Source organism: Schistocerca americana, chromosome 1, assembly GCF_021461395.2.
Source record: "Schistocerca americana isolate TAMUIC-IGC-003095 chromosome 1, iqSchAmer2.1, whole genome shotgun sequence".
NCBI lineage: Eukaryota > Metazoa > Arthropoda > Insecta > Orthoptera > Acrididae > Schistocerca > Schistocerca americana.
In genome coordinates this window covers 661,145,410-661,165,828 of record NC_060119.1, presented here as the reverse complement: position 1 = coordinate 661,165,828, position 20,419 = coordinate 661,145,410, and the positions used below count along the sequence as shown (strand labels likewise).

Below are 20,419 nucleotides of genomic sequence, written 5' to 3'. Positions count from 1 at the left end.
ATACTAAATCTTGAACTTACCAGTCTTTTTTTTCCAGGGGTGTGCAACAGTGAAATTTTGAATTAACTCAAAGAATTATTTTGATTAACTTTCTGCACATTGGGAAGTTGAGAGAGATGAAAATTCAGTTTTGTGCATCTCAAACATTGATAAAACTCCTTGGATTTCCTCAAATTGCACTAGTTGCCTAATATCTCTTCTGGCAACTCTCAATATATTGATTGGTGCTAAGCTTTAATACTCAAAGACCTTCAAAAGTTCATCAATGAAATTTGGTCCTCAAATCAATCATCACATGATGGTGACAGACTAAAAAAATCGTACACATCTTTATCACATTCCAACATGTCAATATTTTTGATTGAGAAACACATAAAGTTTCACAGTTATTGATGTAAATTTTCACATCAGGAGGGCAAGAGCAGCCAGCTCATGGTCACTGGTGGCAGAGGTAGGGAATATGCTACTGACTGCAAGTTGTGGTGCCTTTCCTCTACATGAACCAGAATAGAAACAGAATATTGAGTATACAATTCATACATTTTTTGTTACAACAACAATATTTAACACTAATGCCATTCAGTATAGTTTACCATATCAGTATGATATTGACTCACCTAACAACAGAGGGGTAGGACATGGTGCAACTGCCAGGACCTTCTCGTCACACCACATCCACCACTCCCAGAACAAATGGCACTACCGTGCTATTGCTGCTGGTGCAGCAGATTCATGACCATGTGGCAAGGATGAGATGGCCACCTGTGTCCCACCACAGTGAACATCCAGTCTTCAAGCTCCACCCAGTTACTGTCCAAGCTCCTCTACAACACCCTAATACTGGGTCGCACCAAGTACTATGACATGATGATGACAATATAGACATCTTGCAGAATGGAAAAAAAGCATCTTGATGTCCATTGAAAGAGTGAAGCCAGCATAGATCTTACCATCACCAATGCTCGACAATCCTTCTTCGGTTGAGGAGGGCTGAGTTTCAAAGAGCCTACACACAAACTGTGAAGTCCACATCAAGACGCAAGAGCACCATGGAACAGCTGGTCATGGTTTGCACTCACATCAACACACCAACTGGCCTTTCATATAAGAGCCAGATTAAAAATCAAATTCAAGTATCCCTACACCCCAGTTGCTCTGCACTTTAGGAGGGGGGTATAGTGGATTTTGGAGAAAGACTTTTATCCTTGCTGCTTTAGAACTGTTACTTCTGAGTGTGTGGGCGTAAATGGTGATGCTCATGATTGCAGACAACGTGCAGTTGACATGAACAAGATGGCATGCAATAAATATTTGGCATGATCATATGCTCATGATGCTTCTGTAATTGCTGGAGCTTGTTATCTTGTTGTGTCCATTTTGTTGTCATCTCTCAGTGTCAGAAGTTCTAACACTGCAATCTCTTGTTGCAGCTATTGGATCTCATCACCAATGTATTGTAAAAAGCCCTTTTCACCTCCCATGTTCAACAACTGTAATGCAAAGACTGTTATTGTGCATTAAACTGTCTCGGATTTTGAGGTCATCAGTTATGTAAGACAGAAATGAAACCTACATATGTATCACAACATTGCTTTTTCTGGATCACAGTCAGAGGTAACAGTTCCATACCAGCTTACTCCAAAAGCTGCTACACTGGCAAGGAATGAACTGGCATTTCACTGGTCAGTTTTTCATTCCAACAGATCCCTTCATGATGAAGAATCTCAATGGCTGTGTTATGATTCAAGAAAATTTGTATGATCAAATAGTAAAGTAACACCAGATATATTGAAGACCATAATTTTTGAACATTTGCATCCCTTGCATTTCGTATATTTGTGTTAGAATGACTTCCTTCCACTTTAATGAACTCGGTTGATGACATAAATAGAGACTGAATAGAATTTGTAGTTCTGTTTATGAGAATCTGTTTCCTTCTAGTTTGTTACCCTCTTTGGGGAAGGATCATGGAAAATAAATGTTGTGAAATATGGTGGACAGTCAAAAAGTTCCCTGGATTTCATTATAACTATTTATTACGAAAATATAGGTACACATTTACTTTAAAAACAGGATCCTTCAGCACACACACACACACACACACACACACACACACACAGGAAGTCATTCTAACACAAATATACGAAATGCAAGGGATGCAAATGTTCAAAAATTATGGTCTTCAATATATCTGGTGTTACTTTACTATTTGATCATACAAATTTTCTTGAATCATAACACAGCCATTGAGATTCTTCATCATGAAGGGATCTGTTGGAATGAAAAACTGACCAGTGAAATGCCAGTTCATTCCTTGCCAGTGTAGCAGCTTTTGGAGTAAGCTGGTATGGAACTGTTACCTCTGACTGTGATCCAGAAAAAGCAATGTTGTGATACATATGTAGGTTTCATTTCTGTCTTACATAACTGATGACCTCAAAATCCGAGACAGTTTAATGCACAATAACAGTCTTTGCATTACAGTTGTTGAACATGGGAGGTGAAAAGGGCTTTTTACAATACATTGGTGATGAGATCCAATAGCTGCAACAAGAGATTGCAGTGTTAGAACTTCTGACACTGAGAGATGACAACAAAATGGACACAACAAGATAACAAGCTCCAGCAATTACAGAAGCATCATGAGCATATGATCATGCCAAATATTTATTGCATGCCATCTTGTTCATGTCAACTGCACGTTGTCTGCAATCATGAGCATCACCATTTACGCCCACACACTCAGAAGTAACAGTTCTAAAGCAGCAAGGATAAAAGTCTTTCTCCAAAATCCACTATACCCCCCTCCTAAAGTGCAGAGCAACTGGGGTGTAGGGATACTTGAATTTGATTTTTAATCTGGCTCTTATATGAAAGGCCAGTTGGTGTGTTGATGTGAGTGCAAACCATGACCAGCTGTTCCATGGTGCTCTTGCGTCTTGATGTGGACTTCACAGTTTGTGTGTAGGCTCTTTGAAACTCAGCCCTCCTCAACCGAAGAAGGATTGTCGAGCATTGGTGATGGTAAGATCTATGCTGGCTTCACTCTTTCAATGGACATCAAGATGCTTTTTTTCCATTCTGCAAGATGTCTATATTGTCATCATCATGTCATAGTACTTGGTGCGACCCAGTATTAGGGTGTTGTAGAGGAGCTTGGACAGTAACTGGGTGGAGCTTGAAGACTGGATGTTCACTGTGGTGGGACACAGGTGGCCATCTCATCCTTGCCACATGGTCATGAATCTGCTGCACCAGCAGCAATAGCACGGTAGTGCCATTTGTTCTGGGAGTGGTGGATGTGGTGTGACGAGAAGGTCCTGGCAGTTGCACCATGTCCTACCCCTCTGTTGTTAGGTGAGTCAATATCATACTGATATGGTAAACTATACTGAATGGCATTAGTGTTAAATATTGTTGTTGTAACAAAAAATGTATGAATTGTATACTCAATATTCTGTTTCTATTCTGGTTCATGTAGAGGAAAGGCACCACAACTTGCAGTCAGTAGCATATTCCCTACCTCTGCCACCAGTGACCATGAGCTGGCTGCTCTTGCCCTCCTGATGTGAAAATTTACATCAATAACTGTGAAACTTTATGTGTTTCTCAATCAAAAATATTGACATGTTGGAATGTGATAAAGATGTGTACGATTTTTTTAGTCTGTCACCATCATGTGATGATTGATTTGAGGACCAAATTTCATTGATGAATTTTTGAAGGTCTTTGAGTATTAAAGCTTAGCACCAATCAATATATTGAGAGTTGCCAGAAGAGATATTAGGCAACTAGTGCAATTTGAGGAAATCCAAGGAGTTTTATCAATGTTTGAGATGCACAAAACTGAATTTTCATCTCTCTCAACTTCCCAATGTGCAGAAAGTTAATCAAAATAATTCTTTGAGTTAATTCAAAATTTCACTGTTGCACACCCCTGGAAAAAAAAGACTGGTAAGTTCAAGATTTAGTATTTACCACATGTGATTGAAAGTGGTCATAACTTTAATTATAGCACACACTGGTGTTGTTACCTATTTAAAGAGGGGAATGGCACTGCACATGGTGGCTGATTCACTGATGTGTGAACATGGATACCTGGAAATGAAGCTCACTAGAAGAGAGAGAGATTTTTTACTAGTAAACAATGATTATAAGATGCAGTGTGCAGATGTGGTAACTGAGTGCTGTCAACGATAAAACATTACATCCTGGTGAGGGCAGCAGGGACAGCCAATGTTGCAGGCCATGACCATGTGACACAGAGTTTGCAGGGGAGTGCAGAATGCTGTTGCAAGAGGTATTTAGAATTTAGGTAGCTGCATCTAGGAGGGGTCGACATCAATCAAGTCATCGCCTATTGGTGGTAGCTACTGGGCATCACCAATGTCAAGCAATGCATTCTGGTGGAAGAGTGGAAGGGGGAAGTGGGGGGGGGGGGGCTGTCTGTAAGCTGACTTAGCAGGCAGTGAGATCTGTGTGTCAGAACCAGGTGGTGGCAGCTGGGCAAAACTGAAGTGAATGGTAAGTTACTGTCTACACCATGAGTTAGCTTACATAAACAAAGACATATTCAGTGAGTTCAATTCACGCTGACAGACAGTGAAAGTGTATCATACTGTATACAAACTATGCCAATGTGACTGATTGATTATGATACCTGTATATAACACAGATGACAATTTTGAGTTCAAAATAAATAGCAAACATTTCAGAAGATAGCGTAGTGGACATGGAGGGCTGGCCTTTGTGGAAAACGGTACTGAACCAGAAAATAGGAAATCTGGCCTCAGAGACAAAAGAAACAATCCTGCCATTGTTGGAAACAACAATAAAAACTCCTTTTTTTGTATCCTGTGAAGTTCATTCGTAATGCTAGTGGAAAAATGAAACTTTGAGGATCTTTTTGATATCTGTCAGTGCTAAATCCCTTGAGTAGGGAGGATGGTAGATGAGTGGAATATTTGTTTCTGTGAGCCACATCCGCACAATAAGTGATGTGTGGGAGGGAGCACTGTTGTGATGCAGCGTCCATCCTCCTTGCAGTATGTTTTCTTCAGATTGCCTCCCTCAGTGGTTTCAAAACCTGCATGTAGAAAGGGCCAGTAACAGTAGATGATACAAATTCACAATGCACCTCACCTTCATTGTCAAAAACACAATGGGCATCACTTTTGTTTTGAATTTGACATGATGTGCTTTGTGCCATCCTGATGACTGCATTTTTTGATCTGGGTTGTCTGTGTACACTCAGGTCTCATCACCAGCAATGATTGTGTGAAGATATGTTGACCCCTCTGTGCCTTGGTCATAATCAACAAACAAGTTTCCATTTGATCTGAATTCAGTACCCACAGGAACAACTTTGCACTGACATGTTTCATCTTAAAATCATGTGTCTGGATGCATGAGAGATACGCAGTTCTTGTGCCAGCTTGTCAAGGGTCAGTTATCAGTATGATCTGACTAACCATTTCGCTTGCTCGACCAATTCTTCATTTCTGAACGTTGATTGTCTTACACTGTGGTGCTCATCTTTCAGCGATCCCTGTCCACCAAAAATCTCTCAAAAACCTCTTGTAAATGGCTGTTTTCTTTAAAGCAGCATCCCCATAAACTGCATGTAAGGCAAACAAAGTCTCTGCACCAGATTTCCTCAATCTGCACTTGAATTTGATGTTCAGCCTTTGCTTGAACTATGACACTGCTTACAAATTATTGCAGAGTAGTCAAGAATAATTAGATAAGTCAAAGTAATTAATTAGCCTAATAAAAGGGCAGCAAAACAGTTACATTGAATTTCTTGAAACTTTTTGACTGCCCCTCATATATGTGTCTTTTATTTCTGGTCAACAGATCCACAGATCATAATGAATGAATGACTGCATAATGAGTGCAGAGAAATGTAAACTCTGTAAAAATTATAGGTAGATATTGGAGTAATTGATCTTTGGTTTTTAATTACTTAGCATTTCCATTGCAACTGATATTAAATATATATGTATGTATGCATTCATAGTAGTTTACTTTGCATGCTGTTAAATAAGTATTTATTTTACTAGCACCTACAACCAGTGGGCATATAACGATTGTGGCTACATAAGATTCACTCCAAACATTACTCCAATTTTATTGCAGCAATGGAAAACTTGCCATCGAATTATGCTGGTATGGAAATATTGTGTGAGGCAATGAAAATACCATCTTTCTGTTGAAAAAATATAAAGATATGGTTTTAGTATGACAAATATTAGCAACAAGGTGATGAAGTATCATTCAGTTTTGGGATCACTTGGCACCGAAGTTGCTGATCTAATTTCATTCTAAACCATTGTCAGCTTTCTCATATACAGATTTAAAGACATTTCTTTCCACAGAATTGGAAGGCAAAAAAATTAAAAAATTACTAACAGAAGTAGTACTAGGAGGCAAAGAGCCATCTACTTTGCTCGAGAGATTTGTGCAATTGCCAGAATGCAAGTAAATGATGGCTTTTTAAGAATGATATTTCTTCAGCAACTACCAACCAATGCGCATTCTGGATGTAAGCCTCAATGCAGTGACTTCTATTGCTGATAAAATCGTAGAGAGTATGGTGACAATCATTTCATATATAGTGCTGAAACTGTTTCATATCTAACTCAACATGACAGACCAATCTGAAAAGATAGCATTTAGAACTAACAACCCAGATTCAAAAACTATGAACTGGGACATGATCAAGAAGCAGATGAAATCACTCTGGCATGCACAGAAACATCCCATGTGTTGGTATTATTATAAATTCAGACAGAATGCAAAGAAATGCACACCATCATGTTCATTTATTTCTTAACAATCTGCTGAAGCTCAGACAGAAAACTAGCACACTAATTACTCGATGTGACAAAAAGTGAGGAGACTAATTTCGCTACTTTTCAAAACAGATCATAACGTATATCTTTGCTTTTTGGTTGATTCTGGAATAGATTTTTCTGTATTGCCAGCAACAGTATCAGATCACAAGAATGTCTAGAAATAGCAAATCTATACTTCAAACAGGTCCATAATATATATATGTAGTGACTGACTATGCAATATGAAAGAATCCAACAAAGAAGATTTCCATTGCCGTTTGTTCTTACAGATGTTTGCCATCCAATTATTGGTGCTGATTTCTTGGTCTGTTGCTCATTGTTGGTCATTATGGTCTGTTGCTCATTGTTGGTCATTATGGTCTGTTGCTCATTGTTAAGTGAAAAAAGTTACTCAATTGAGAAACTTAAGCCACTGATGTAGACTGTGCTGACATAATTACTGACAGTTTAGTGTTTTATATTGACTCAAAGCACAAGTATCAAGACTTTCTGAAGAGATGTCTTACTGTTCTCACAAAGAAACATAATTATGGTGTTACTGAAGTTAACGTGCAATGCACTATCACAACAGGACATCCAGTTCATGCACAAGCCATATGCCTGTCGACAGAAAAATTAGCACAAGCAATACTTGAATTTCAGGAGATGATGTCTTGATATTTGTTGTTCTCAAAGCTACCGGGATAGTCCTCTCCATCTTGTTCCAAAGAAAGACGGAACTTGGTGTCCCTGTGGAGATTATAAAGCTTTAAATGCTCTCACATTGCCAGGCCATGATCAAATACTACATTTACAAGATTTCATCTGCCGACACTCTAAGAGAAAGATATCTCAGAATCTGGTCTTACTACCATATTCCTTTTGTGCCAGATGTACTTGAAACAACCGTTATCACACCATTTGGACTTCAAATTTTTGAAGATGCCAGCTGATCTACGCAATGTAGAGCAAACATTCCATTGATATACTTGTAGCATTTTGAATGATTTACCTTTTATGTATTCCTATTTAGATGATATTCTCATTGGTTCAGCATGAGATGGAGAACATATATTGCATCTGCAACAACTTCTTGGATAACTGAATAACCTTAAAATTAATGTTTGAAAATGGATTTTTGGAAAGAAAGAGGTATCATTCTAGAGTAATCATGTGTCACATTAAGCGATTTCACCATTAGAAGGAAAAGCAAAAATAATTAAGGACTTCCCTCATCCTAAAGCAGTGGTAGAACTACGCTTTTTTTTTTAGGACAGATGAGTTTCTGCAGACATATGTTAGCGCATACTACAGAAATCCATAAGCTCTGTTTAAAAGGTGCAGGAACACCAGAAGGAAGGATAATCAGCCTATTAAATGGACTGATGAAGCAGACAAATCGATCAAGAAGTTAAAAGAAGAATTAGCTAATACAAGTTAGCTCACTTATCTCTGAACAGATTTTTCCTTAATTTTGATGTGTCAGACTGTCTTATGGGTGCTTCTTTACTCCAGTTGCAACACCTGAACTTTTGTGGTTTTCTCCTGGTCTCTCACTGACACATAATGTAGTACCTATAATCATGAGTTAGTGGCAGGCTCTTTTGCAGTCAAATACTTTTGTTATATTATGGAAGGCAGAGAATTAATAACATTCACAGAACACAAACAATTAGCATTTGCCTTTAAAAAGTGCCCATAAAAAGCAACACCCAGGCAACTACACCATGTGGAATTTCTCATTCAGCTCTCCACAAATATTTGATACCTTCATGAAGGAAAGAACATTCTTTTTGGTACACATTCCGGAGTGACAGACATCATTTTGCCAATTAGTATTTCATTTCAAAAACTGCAAAAGCATGAAGCAGTGACTCAGAACTGGCTTAACCTGGCATAAAGGGTACAGAAGACTTGATTCAAGAAGACTTCTTGGTCCTCACTGAAACAAGATGTAAACCTATGGGCAAAGCAGGTGTTCACTGCCAATGAGCAAAGCTTTCAGAATGTACAACCAGAGCTCGTGGAACTTTCTGTGAAGCTGTATATTTGATCTACCTTGCTCTCAGGGTGTCACCTCTCATTTCATAATGACCGACACGTTTACACATTGGCCAGAGGAAGTTCCATTGAAGAACATCTCTGTAGAAAGTGTTGCCAGGACTCTCTTATTATCATGGATCACATGATTTGGAGTCCCAAAACTGGTCACCACCAACTGAGGACAACAGTTTGAGTGTCAACTGTTGACGCACCTCTCAGTGACCCAAGGTACACACCACATCAAGACCACTGCCTACCATCCAGTGCCAAACTGCAGAGTTGGATCATGGCATAGCATCATCAAAACATCATTGAGATTCCAACTTCCAGATGACTGGATTGGCAACTTACGAACAGTTTTAGTTGGTCTCTGTGCTTGTGTGTGCATTTTCATGTGATGGCTGTATTGTTCAAAGTGTGTTTTATTTGTGTCAGTGATACATGACAGGTTTTGGGGTCAGATGTACCATATTTACTCGAATCTAAGCCGCACTTTTTTGCAGTTTTTGTAATCCAAAAAACCGCCTGCGGCTTAGAATCGAGTGCAAAGTAAGCGGAAGTTCTGAAAAATGTTGGTAGGTGTCGCCACAACTAACTTCTGCCGTCGAATATATGTAGCACTACACAGGCATGCTTTGCAGGTGCAAAGATAAATACCGGCGCCAAAACCTCTGCGTCAGTTAAAAAAAAAAAAAAAAAAAAAAAAAAAAAAGGTGGAAGACAAGGTTTTTTTCTCCGCCCAGAGTTTCGACCACTTCATTTTCGTACATTATCCAATGAAGTAAATACAAATTCCGTATTGTTCATCTTCGAATGTAGCAACATTTCAATGTACTACGAAAATCTGACTGGCAAGACTGTTTGGAATGTTTGTCAATATGGCCAACTCTACGTTCTGAATTTTTTCCTACCTGTGAGAAGAGATGGTTGCTAATAGGAACATTTATGAATTGTGAATCACACACAGTATTCTCTTCACCATACGAATATAAACATTTATGCATGTATTCTTTCGTGTTTGCTGTTATCTCATTTAAATCCTGTCTGCCTAATAAACTACGAAACTAGAGTGCGACAACAGCAAACGCGGAAGAATATACATATCATGTCATGTTTATATTCGTATTAATCTTATGCATAATAGTGATACAGTCAGAAATGAAGCACGGCTATTGACTAGATTTTTAAAACTAAGATGACTAATTTCTGTGCAAAATATAAAGTACTAAAGAGGTGTCTGCAAAGATTTTAAAACGGAGAAAAATTTTAGCTAAACTCTTGTTCTGAACATCTTCTATCATACGCAGCCTATTATTTGGTTCTTGTTGATCATTATCAAAGAAAGCAGCGGTGTAAGTAACAACAAATAGCAGTCTCTTGTCATTGTTTCGATAATGAGATGATTCCTCTCTCTCTCTTTTTTTTTTAAATTGTAAGCGGTGGTAGCGCGCACAAAAGCAAACCATGCCGCATCGGCGGCAGGCCGTAAACACTCATCATCAGAATGCAACAAACAATGCTTGACACAGTACAGTAATGCATTTTCAGCTTAGAGGGACGTAAACACCTATAACAAAGAGAACAGCACTTATCAGATCAAAGAAAAATAAACAATCAACTCAAACCAGGCGAAGCACGTGAAAAAGGAAGGGTACCCGTATAAATACGGATGGAGCGCCTGACGCATAGCAGTGGCTACCTGGTAAAGCTTAACTGCTAAGCTTACGACTCGAACCAAACTACTGTAGCTGTATCGTCATTTATTCGACCTAAGTTGTGTCTCATATTACAATGGACCAACTTTGTTTCGATTTGGAGGTGTGGCCTAAAACTTTTCTCTCCGCTTGAATTTCGAGTCTCAAACTTCAGGTGCGGCTTAGATTTGGGAAAATTTTTTTCCTTGATTTCGAGTCTCATTTTTCAGGTGCGGCTTAGATTTGAGTGCGGCTTAGATTCGAGTAAATACGGTACGTTAGTTCTGTTTTTAACATTTACATGTGTTTCCTAAGTCTTAAATGTTTATGAATCATTTTTAACCAGTCTTTGTTTGTATCATCTGTCTGCCCATTTAATTTCTTTGATTAAACACATGTTTAAATGTAAGCAGTACTAAATGTCTCCTCTCTTTTAACTTGTTATTTGCTTTAAAAACCAAACCATTGCTCATCTTTATTTTTAAGCTATCATGGTGATGTAATGAGTTAATTAGATTGATACTGTATGTGAGAGCTCCAAGATATTGAAGCTATTTTAATTCTACAAATGAGACATAGGAGAAACACCAGATAGTTAGTAAAACTATACCTATGGACATCTGTGAATGCAAGCAAACTTTGACCTGAAGTTTTCTGATTTGTAGGGCTACCCTGGACAGAAAGGTGAAAAGGGTGACAAGGGAGAATCGGTAAGTAAATAAATTGTGTACAATAAATTCACTTGAAAAACTGTCCAAATATGGTCTAACACCATGGCTGTGACTATACTAAAAATAGTTTTATGATGTTTATTACATCACACTTGAGAGTATATTGATAATCTTGATTAGATTTATAACATTCTTGTCAAAAATCTCTTAAATTTTGAAAGTGGTTTTAATGCAATGTATAATTTCACTGGAAATTTATTCCGAGTTATGAGGCTTTTATTGCATTTATTTTGGTCATAGAAAGTGTTTCATAATACATTCTTAATTAATGAGTTCAGCTCATTTATGAAATTTATTTAGTTTTACATGTACCCTCCTCACAGAAACTTTATAATATTGTTCGGTGTAGTGTGTTCTGATTTTTCTTTATGAAATAATATAATTTCTAATGAGAAAAATTTCATTGTAAGATATTATGCCTTCTCTGTACAGTTAATATAGTGAAAAAGAGATTAATGTAATTCTAATTGGAATATTTATAGTATTTCATGAGAAAACTTATGGTTTCCACAATAAATATATATTTATGTTTTGATGCTAAATATGCAATAGCCATGTTATAATGATCAACTTACTTTAATATGTACTGCTTTTCTTTGTAATATCATTGGTCAGACAGTTTTCTTTCTGCTGACGTGTGGGGCTTACTGTCAGAGTGTTTCAAAAATTTGATTTATGGATTCAGTCCCAGTGAACTGACTGAGGTTTGATAGTGTGGCATTAGTAACACATAAGAAGGCAAGTACAGGGGGCATAAAACTAACAATGGTGAAATAGGAACTACAAAAATACAGAGGACATCTATTTGATGGCACAAATCCAGCAAATGGAAATTTAGAACTGAAACTCTCTTTTATGTGCATAAGGATTGAGCTTTATTGAAAATCCTTACAAAGAAAGATGACAACATGCACAGATAAAGGCTCGGCTGGGAGTATGCCAAGGAACTTCCGATGACATGTGGAAATTATGAACTAAATTTTTCAGTGGAAAATGCTAATCAACTTTCAACAGGTAATGAATTGTTAAAAATTAAGTTTAATGCTAATTTTAATAATCTCCTAAATCAGTTTTTGAAGCTTATAACAATTAAGAAGCTGATATTGGTTGCAATTTGTTGTTAACAGTGTTTCAGAATATGAAGTTTTTGTTAAGGCTTAGAAGACTAAATGAAGTGAGCAATTAAAACTTAGTTTTATAAGTGGCAGACTGTTAGAAGAGGAAATAAAACACAATCATTCTAGAAACAGAGAGACATTATTAAATATTTTTTGAAGACATTGTTGGAGAAAGTCAGCAGTCACAATGTAATATTTGAAATTAATTATAAAACAGTCTTGATCACATGGCATGTTTATTAAAAGGTGACCAGTTTTGATCATCATATGATTACCTTCAGATCTTCAACCGTATTGATGGGCAATGGCTGTGCATAGACCAGGAACTGCTGAATGATGATACTCAACTGCAGTTGGTTCAGCAGTTCCTGCTCCATGCACAGCCATTTCCATCAATATGGTTGAATGTCTGAAGATGATCATGTGATGATTGAAACAGTCAGCATTTAATAAACATAGCTTTTCATAAACATGGCTTTTCTAATTAATTTTGGAAAGGTTAGTAAATGAAGTGTCATCATTTACAGCACTTATTTTGTACCAAATGTTGAGAAAGCACAAAGGAAAAAATACATTAAAAGGTATGTTTGACAGAAAAAACAAATTGTGACCTAAATACATTTAAAAATATAATAAAAACAACATAGATGGCATGAAATATTTTATTTATGGCCAGTTTCGAACAGTGGCTAATAATCTTCAGACCATTGCTAAGTGGAGTAATATGAAAGTTATTAGAGGGTAAATAAAGATAAACACAACAGTAAGAGACTATAACAATGACATAAGTGAAAGGACAGATACCTTTTCTGACTGCTGGGGTTGGTGGCATGTAGCAATAACAGCTCTAGGCTGGTGTGAAGAACAGCTGTTGCATGACATGGAGTTGCCACTGCATAAGTGGTGAGAAGTCTGCCCACCATGATAGCCAGTGGCTGTCAAATAGGAATAAAATTAATCATATCTGATGGCCCCTGGCTATCGCTAATATAATACTGGAGGCAGTGGACAGAGCTCTAGCTATTTATACCACAGCAACTGCATGTCATGCAGCAGATGCTTTTCACAGCTTAGAGCAGTTACAATTGAGTTGACAGACGTTGATGCCTGAGAATTGCAGTTGGCTATGTGCATTTGATTGTGGTTCTATATCAACCAATAAAATTACATGATTTTGTAAATGTCTCAGTTTTGTTACAGCTCTGCAGACAGCTACTGTTTTCACATGCAGCTGAAAGCTGGCAGAAAAGCTGCAACCTGTCAGCAATCTTCTTACAATGTCTCACCTATAGTGCTCCATGCCACCAATTCCAGCAGTCAGAAAGGGTATCTCTTCCTTCGCTTCTATTGTAGTTATATGGTATTTTTACTGTTGTGTTTATTTTCATGTGTCCTCTAACAACTTTCATGTTACTCCCTTTACAGAATTTGTGATGGCCTGAGGATGATCAGCCACTGATTAAAACTGGTTACCATTTTTTAAAATAAAATATTTTATGTGGTCTAGACTATTTTTATTGAATTCTTAATTGTTTATGATAGCTGATGTTTCCTGATCTAAATATATTTGACAGTGATACAGAAAACCAACTGCACAGTTAAATGATGATGGCATCCTGTTGTATAAAATAATGAAAGAGGAAGCTGCCTGGTAGAATTTTGCACAGAGCATAACTTAATCATAGCTAACACTTAGTTCAAGAATCATAAAAGAATGTTGTATACATGGAAGAGGCCTGGAGATACTGAAAGGTTTCAGATAGATTATATAATGGAAAGACAGAGATTTAGGAACCAGGTTTTAAATTGTAAGACATTTCCAGGGGCAGACGTGGACTCTGACCACAATCTATTGGTTATGAACTGTAGATTAAAACTGAAGAAACTACCAAAAGGGGGGAATTTCAGGATATGGGATCTGGATAAACTGACAGAACCAGAGATTGAAGAGAGTTTCAGGGATAGCATTAGGGAACAATTGATAAGAATGGGGGAAGAAATACAGTAGAAGAAGAATGGGTAGCTTTGAGAGATGAAATAGTGAAGGCAGCAGAGGATCAAGTAGGTAAAAAGACGAGGGCTAATAGAAATCCTTGGGTAACAGAAGAGATATTGAATTTAATTGATAAAAGGAGAAAATATAAAAATGCTGTAAATGAGGCAGGCAAAAAGGAATACAAATGTCTCAAAAATTAGATTGACAGGAAGTGCAAAATGGCTAAGGAGGGATGGCTAGAAGACAAATGTAAGGATTTAGAGGCACATATCAGTAGGGGTTAGATAGATACTGCATGTTGTTGTTGCTGTGGTCTTCAGTCCTGAGACAGGTTCGATGCAGCTCTCCATGTTACTCTATCCTGTGCAAGCTTCTTCATCTCCCAGTACCTACTACAGATACTGCCAACAGGAAAATTAGAGAGACCTCTGGAGAAAAGAGAACCACTTGTATGAATATCAAGAGCTCAGATGGAAACCCAGTTCTAAGCAAAGAAGGGGAAGCAGAAAGGTGGAAGGAGTATATAGAGGGACTATACAAGGGCGATGTTCTTGAGGACAATATTATGGAAATGGAAGAGGATGTAGGTGAAGATGAAATGGGAGATATGATACTGCTTGAAGAGTTTGACAGAACACTGAAAGATCTAAGTCAAAGCAAGGCCCCAGGAGTAGACAACATTCCATTAGAACTACTGATAGCCTTGGGAGAGCCAGCCCTGACAAAACTCTACCATCTGGTGAGCAAAATGTATGAGACAGGCGAAATACCCTCAGACTTCAAGAAGAATATAATAATTTCAATCCCAAAGAAAGCAGGTGTTGACAGATGTGAAAACTACTGAACTATCAGTTTAATAAGCCACAGCTGCAAAATACTAAAACAAATTCTTTACAGAAGAATGGAAAAATTCGTAGAAGCCGACCTAGTGGAAGATCAGTTGGAACACGTGAGGCAATACTGACCCTACAACTTATCATAGAAAATAGATTAAGGAAAGGCAAACCTACATTTCTAGCATTTGTAGACTTAGAGAAAGCTTTTGACTATGTTGATTGGAATACTCTTTCAAATTCTGAAGGTGGCAGGGGTAAAAAATGGGGAGCGAAAGGCTATTTACAATTTGTACAGAAACCAGATGGCAGTTATAAGAGTCGAGGGGTATGAAAGGGAAGCAGTTGTTGGGAAGGGAGTGAGACAGGGTTTTAGCCTCTCCCCGATGTTATTCAATCTGTATATTGAGCAAGCAGTAAAGAAAACAAAAGAAGAATTTGGAGTTGGAATTAAAATCCATGGAGAAGAAATAAAAACTTTGAGATTCACCGATGATATTTAATTCTGTCAGAGACAGCAAAGGACCTGGAAGAGCAGCTGAACAGAATAGACAGTGTCTTGAAAGGAGGATATAAGATGAACATCAACAAAAGCAAAATGGGGATAATGGAATGTAGTCAAATTAAATCGGGTGATGCTGAGGGTATTAGATTAGGAAATGAGATGCTTAAAGTAGTAAATGAGTTTTGCTATTTGGGGAGCAAAATAACTGATGATGGTCGAAGTAGAGAGGATATAAAATGTAGACTGGAAATGGCAAGGAAAGCGTTTCTGAAGAAGAGAAATTTGTTAACATCGAGTATAGATTTAAGTGTCAGGAAGTCTTTTCTGAAAGTATTTTCATGGAGTGTAGCCATGTATGGAAGTGAAACGTGGACGATAAATAGTTTAGGCAAAAAGAGAATAGATGCTTTCGAAATGTGGTGCTACAGAAGAATGCTGAAGATTGAATGGGTAGATCACATAACTAATGAGGAGGTATTGAATAGACTTGGGGAGAAGAGGAGTTTGTGGCACAACTTGACTAGAAGAAGGGATTGGTTGGTAGGACATACTCTGAGGCATCAAGGGATCACCAGTTTAGTATTGGAGGGCAGCGTGGAGGGTAAAAAATCATGGAGGGAGACCAAGAGATGAATACACTAAACAGATTCAGAAGTATGTAGGTTGCAGTAGGTACTGGGAGATGAAGAAGCTTGCACAGAATAGAGTAACTTGGAGAACTGCATCAAACCAGTCTCTGGACTGAAGACCACAACAACAACAGAAAACCAGATTGTATTAGAGAGCAACAGAAAACAAAAACAGAGTGTAACAATACTGCAAGTGTAACAGTGAATTTGCTGGAAACAAATGAAACAGAAGATAGTTTTTCTGTCTTGGAAATTACCGGAAGTTATGTAGGTCACTAAGCAAGTTAGAAGGAAGGATATGTGCATGACAAAGTAAGGTAGAAGGAAGGACAATTGGGTTTAGGATCTCGCTGACAGTGAAGTCATTAGAGATGAAGGAAAATTTGGGATTGGGCAGGATGGGGAAGCAAATAAGCTGGATCCTTTTGATGAAATCATCCACACTTTTGCAGTAAGCAATTATGAGAAACTGCAAAAAGAAAAAAGAAAAAAAAAATCTTATTCATGATGCGAAAATTTATGGTGGATGACAAGCTGGAGTGGTATCTGGCCTTAGGAAGCTCAGAATATGTTGCTAAGGAATTTGTTCCTTTAACTAATGGCAGGAAACGTGAAGAGCCAATGGGAATAAAGGGGCTGAGGTGGATATCTTTTTGTTACTGTAAAAGATAAGTGAAGTTTAAAGTTGGTGTTAAAGAAATTTTGATTGAAAGATGTTCTTGTATTGCCAAGAATGCTAAGCAGTGGTGTGCCCTGGGTGTGAACTGTGCTCATGACTCCATTTTATGCAAAATATTTGAACAACTGATCCAATTGTCTCCTATGGCTACTGTAAGTCCTATGCTTATTTGTGCCGGGACTCCATGCCTTTTGATGCTCATTTGTTTTCCAGATCTCAGATTCCTATTCCATGAACTGCATATTCTCTTAGTGCTTTACAGGTCTAGTGGATGAGAAGGCCAGTGAGATTCAATAATCTTAGTGCTGGACTTCAAAAGTTGTTTAAATTTAACCCCATGTTCATGATTTATTAGGTTCATCACCATCTTTATTTCATAGACTCATTAATAAATATGTCCCAGAAACTTGGTATTTGCACCATACTGCTGATCTCATCACATTTCATATCATGATTGTGTTGAAAACTATGCTCAGAGGGAGATGATTTGCTTTGTTTTTTTAGCCAGTTATGTCATTGGTTCCTTGCACCTGTCCTCAGTTATTCTAATATTCTTCCGCAAGTTAGACATGCCACATTCACAGGGAATGTGGTATACACATTGCTTTTGGAGACTTAGATCATCTTTAATGTAACAAATAAGACTTTTTTTATCTTTGTTGATGCGGGTAAATTACACTGAATGCCATGTTTCAATAATAGTCTACCAATCTTTCTGGAGATTGTGCCAGCATAAAGCAGAAAAGTGTTTGTGGTTTATCTTTCTTAGTCTCAATTTCTATCTAAGGGCTTGATCTGAACACACATTCCTCTGGAACAAAATTCATAGACATTGTAATTATTTGGTGAGGCTCTGATGATATGATGGCATTTGAGCTCTATGGAACACTGTTTTTACCATGACATCATTTTTTTGTGGATTGTGATGGCGCAAAGTGTAGAAGTAGATATTTGTGTGCTCCAATTTTCTATACACATTCTGACCCAGGGATCCATCTGTTCTTCTTTGAAGTATTACTTCAAGGAAAGGTAATGGCCCCTCCTTCCATTGTAAATTTTGTATTATGATGGATAGAGATTAAACATTCCACAAACACTTAAAGCTTTTTAACTCCATGTGTCTACACTACAAAGGTGTTGTCCATGTATCAGTAGGAACACACTGGTTTGACCATGGCTGATTATAGTGCAATATCTTCAAAGAATTCCACGTACAGTATACATTCACCTTGAAAGTTGCTAATGGGTTAACCATCACTACATCATAAGATGATGTGAGAACACATGTAAAAGGTTCTGTGAAGTAACTGTCAAGCTTTTTTGCAATTATTTTTGAAGATTCAGAAGTTGAGAGTCTCATAAAGATGGAGGCCATATGTGCATCTTGGGACCAGAGTTGACTGGACAGTGCACAGCTCAAGTGGGTTATGAATGTAGTCTTCACACCTCCCCACACATTCTCTGAGAGTCTGTTTCAGTTATTTCAACAGATGGCGTTTAGGTACACCAATATCAGTAACTATGGGTCTTAGTAAACTGCCTCCCTTGTGTATTTTAGGAATCCCATATCATAATAGTGACACAGCTGTTCATTTTTGGGGACTTTTTATAATGTGACATAGTAAATATGACTCACTTAAAAAACATATCATTTTTCCCTCAACTTTACTTATAGGATCAATGAGTGCAAGGATCATCAGCAACACCCCTAACTAAAACTACCAAATAAATCTGTGATCACCAAGCACTGCCTTAAATATAACCATGAAATGATGTATAACAAAATCAATATTGTGATACAAGCATCAAGTTTCTGCAACAGTTTAATTAAGGAGACTAAAGAATTGAAGATGCCTGAAGAAACTTTATTAATGGTGATGGAGTTTTGATTTTGAACAAGTATTGCGGCATGACACTCAGTTTGTTGATATCTTACCAGCCATCTCATCCTCCTGAGCTGGAAAAGCTGAAAAACTGTGTAGTCAGAGACTTGCACACTTCTGAAACACATTTGAGCATAGTGTAATGGGTGATGGAAGTCAAACTTAGCTATAAATAGTGGAGCAACACCAACAATGCTTCACAGTTCAGTTGAAGTTAAGAAGTCATGACAGCTCACAGTACCTGAAGAAAATGTGAGTTGATCCTAAAAATGTTGTGCATAAAATGGAAACAACAATTTGGCCATACATCTGAAACCACACCATTAATCAATAACACCAAGGAAACTTGCGAGATCACAAGATTATATTCTTTTCAGTATTTAAATTAGAAGCAATTGGTTATTGCACTGTTGTTGAAAAATCATTAAGCTCAGTTGTGATAATGTGTGCTGATGCTGAGACGAATGAGTGCTCTGAGGGATACTTATACTGAGGATAATTTTGTAACATAAATACTTAGGGGATTTTAACTCTGAAAATGGGAAGTACCTCCAATTTGTAACAGATAGGCTGAATTACATAAAGTTTTCAAAACCTATAAATAGATGTTATCACTGTGCCGAAAGGAAATAAATGCGCTTGTTGCATAGTCATTCATGCTCCATCCAGACAGTCAGTTGAATTCTGTGAGCTCTCTACAAAAACCTCTAAAAGTGTATACCACATGTTTTCTTTATCAATTCTTGTGTGCAATGAAAACTTTTCAATAGAAAAAAAATTTGGAAAAACTTTGTCCTTTAGAACCATCGTTGCTCACTTGCATATTTTACTCACTTGCACATTTCTTCAGAATTATTGACTAGCATGTTTGAAGCTGTATTATTAAAGTGTTTCATGACTTGTTATTGTATCAGTGGTTACACGTCATGATGTTTTTGGAAAAAGTAATTTTTGAAGGAGACAAATTTCCATTCAAAGATTGAACCAGTAAGACACTGACTAGTTCTGTTGCTTTAAATATCTTGAGGAATTATTTTGGAAGTAATCTTCCAACCCTACATCTTAGTAAAAACAAATCTAAAATACTTTCAACTAAACCTCTAACAAGAGGGGTACAATGGGGTGTTGTGTCTGATGATGGTAGATGAATAAATGGTACATTTGCTTTCCTTGGCATAAATGCTAGGCAAGCACCTCTCTTGGGAATATCACATTGATCTTTTATACCAAAAACTAAGAAAGTAAACAGTGACAAGTCATGGATTGAGCAACAACAGTGTTATGGAAAGGATAGATTGATAGTCATCACAAGAAACAGACACCGAGTCACAGATAGTCACATTGAAAAGACTAAGATTTCTGCCAAAAGACCTTTGTCAGAAATAGAAAACACACACACACACACACACACACACACACACACACACACACATATCCACAGAAGCATAACTCACACATCGCCACTATCTCTG

General features: G+C 37.5%; 1 protein-coding gene across 1 annotated transcript in view; it reads left to right on the top strand.

Annotated features, from left to right (window-relative positions):
* LOC124587131 (collagen alpha chain CG42342) overlaps positions 1–20,419 on the top strand; it is a 610,604-nt gene that overhangs the window by 234,209 nt on the left and 355,976 nt on the right. The window contains exon 13 of the mRNA XM_047131431.1: positions 11,239–11,283. Within this exon, the coding sequence (XP_046987387.1) occupies positions 11,239–11,283 (45 nt within the window). The remainder of the gene's footprint in view (positions 1–11,238; positions 11,284–20,419) is intronic.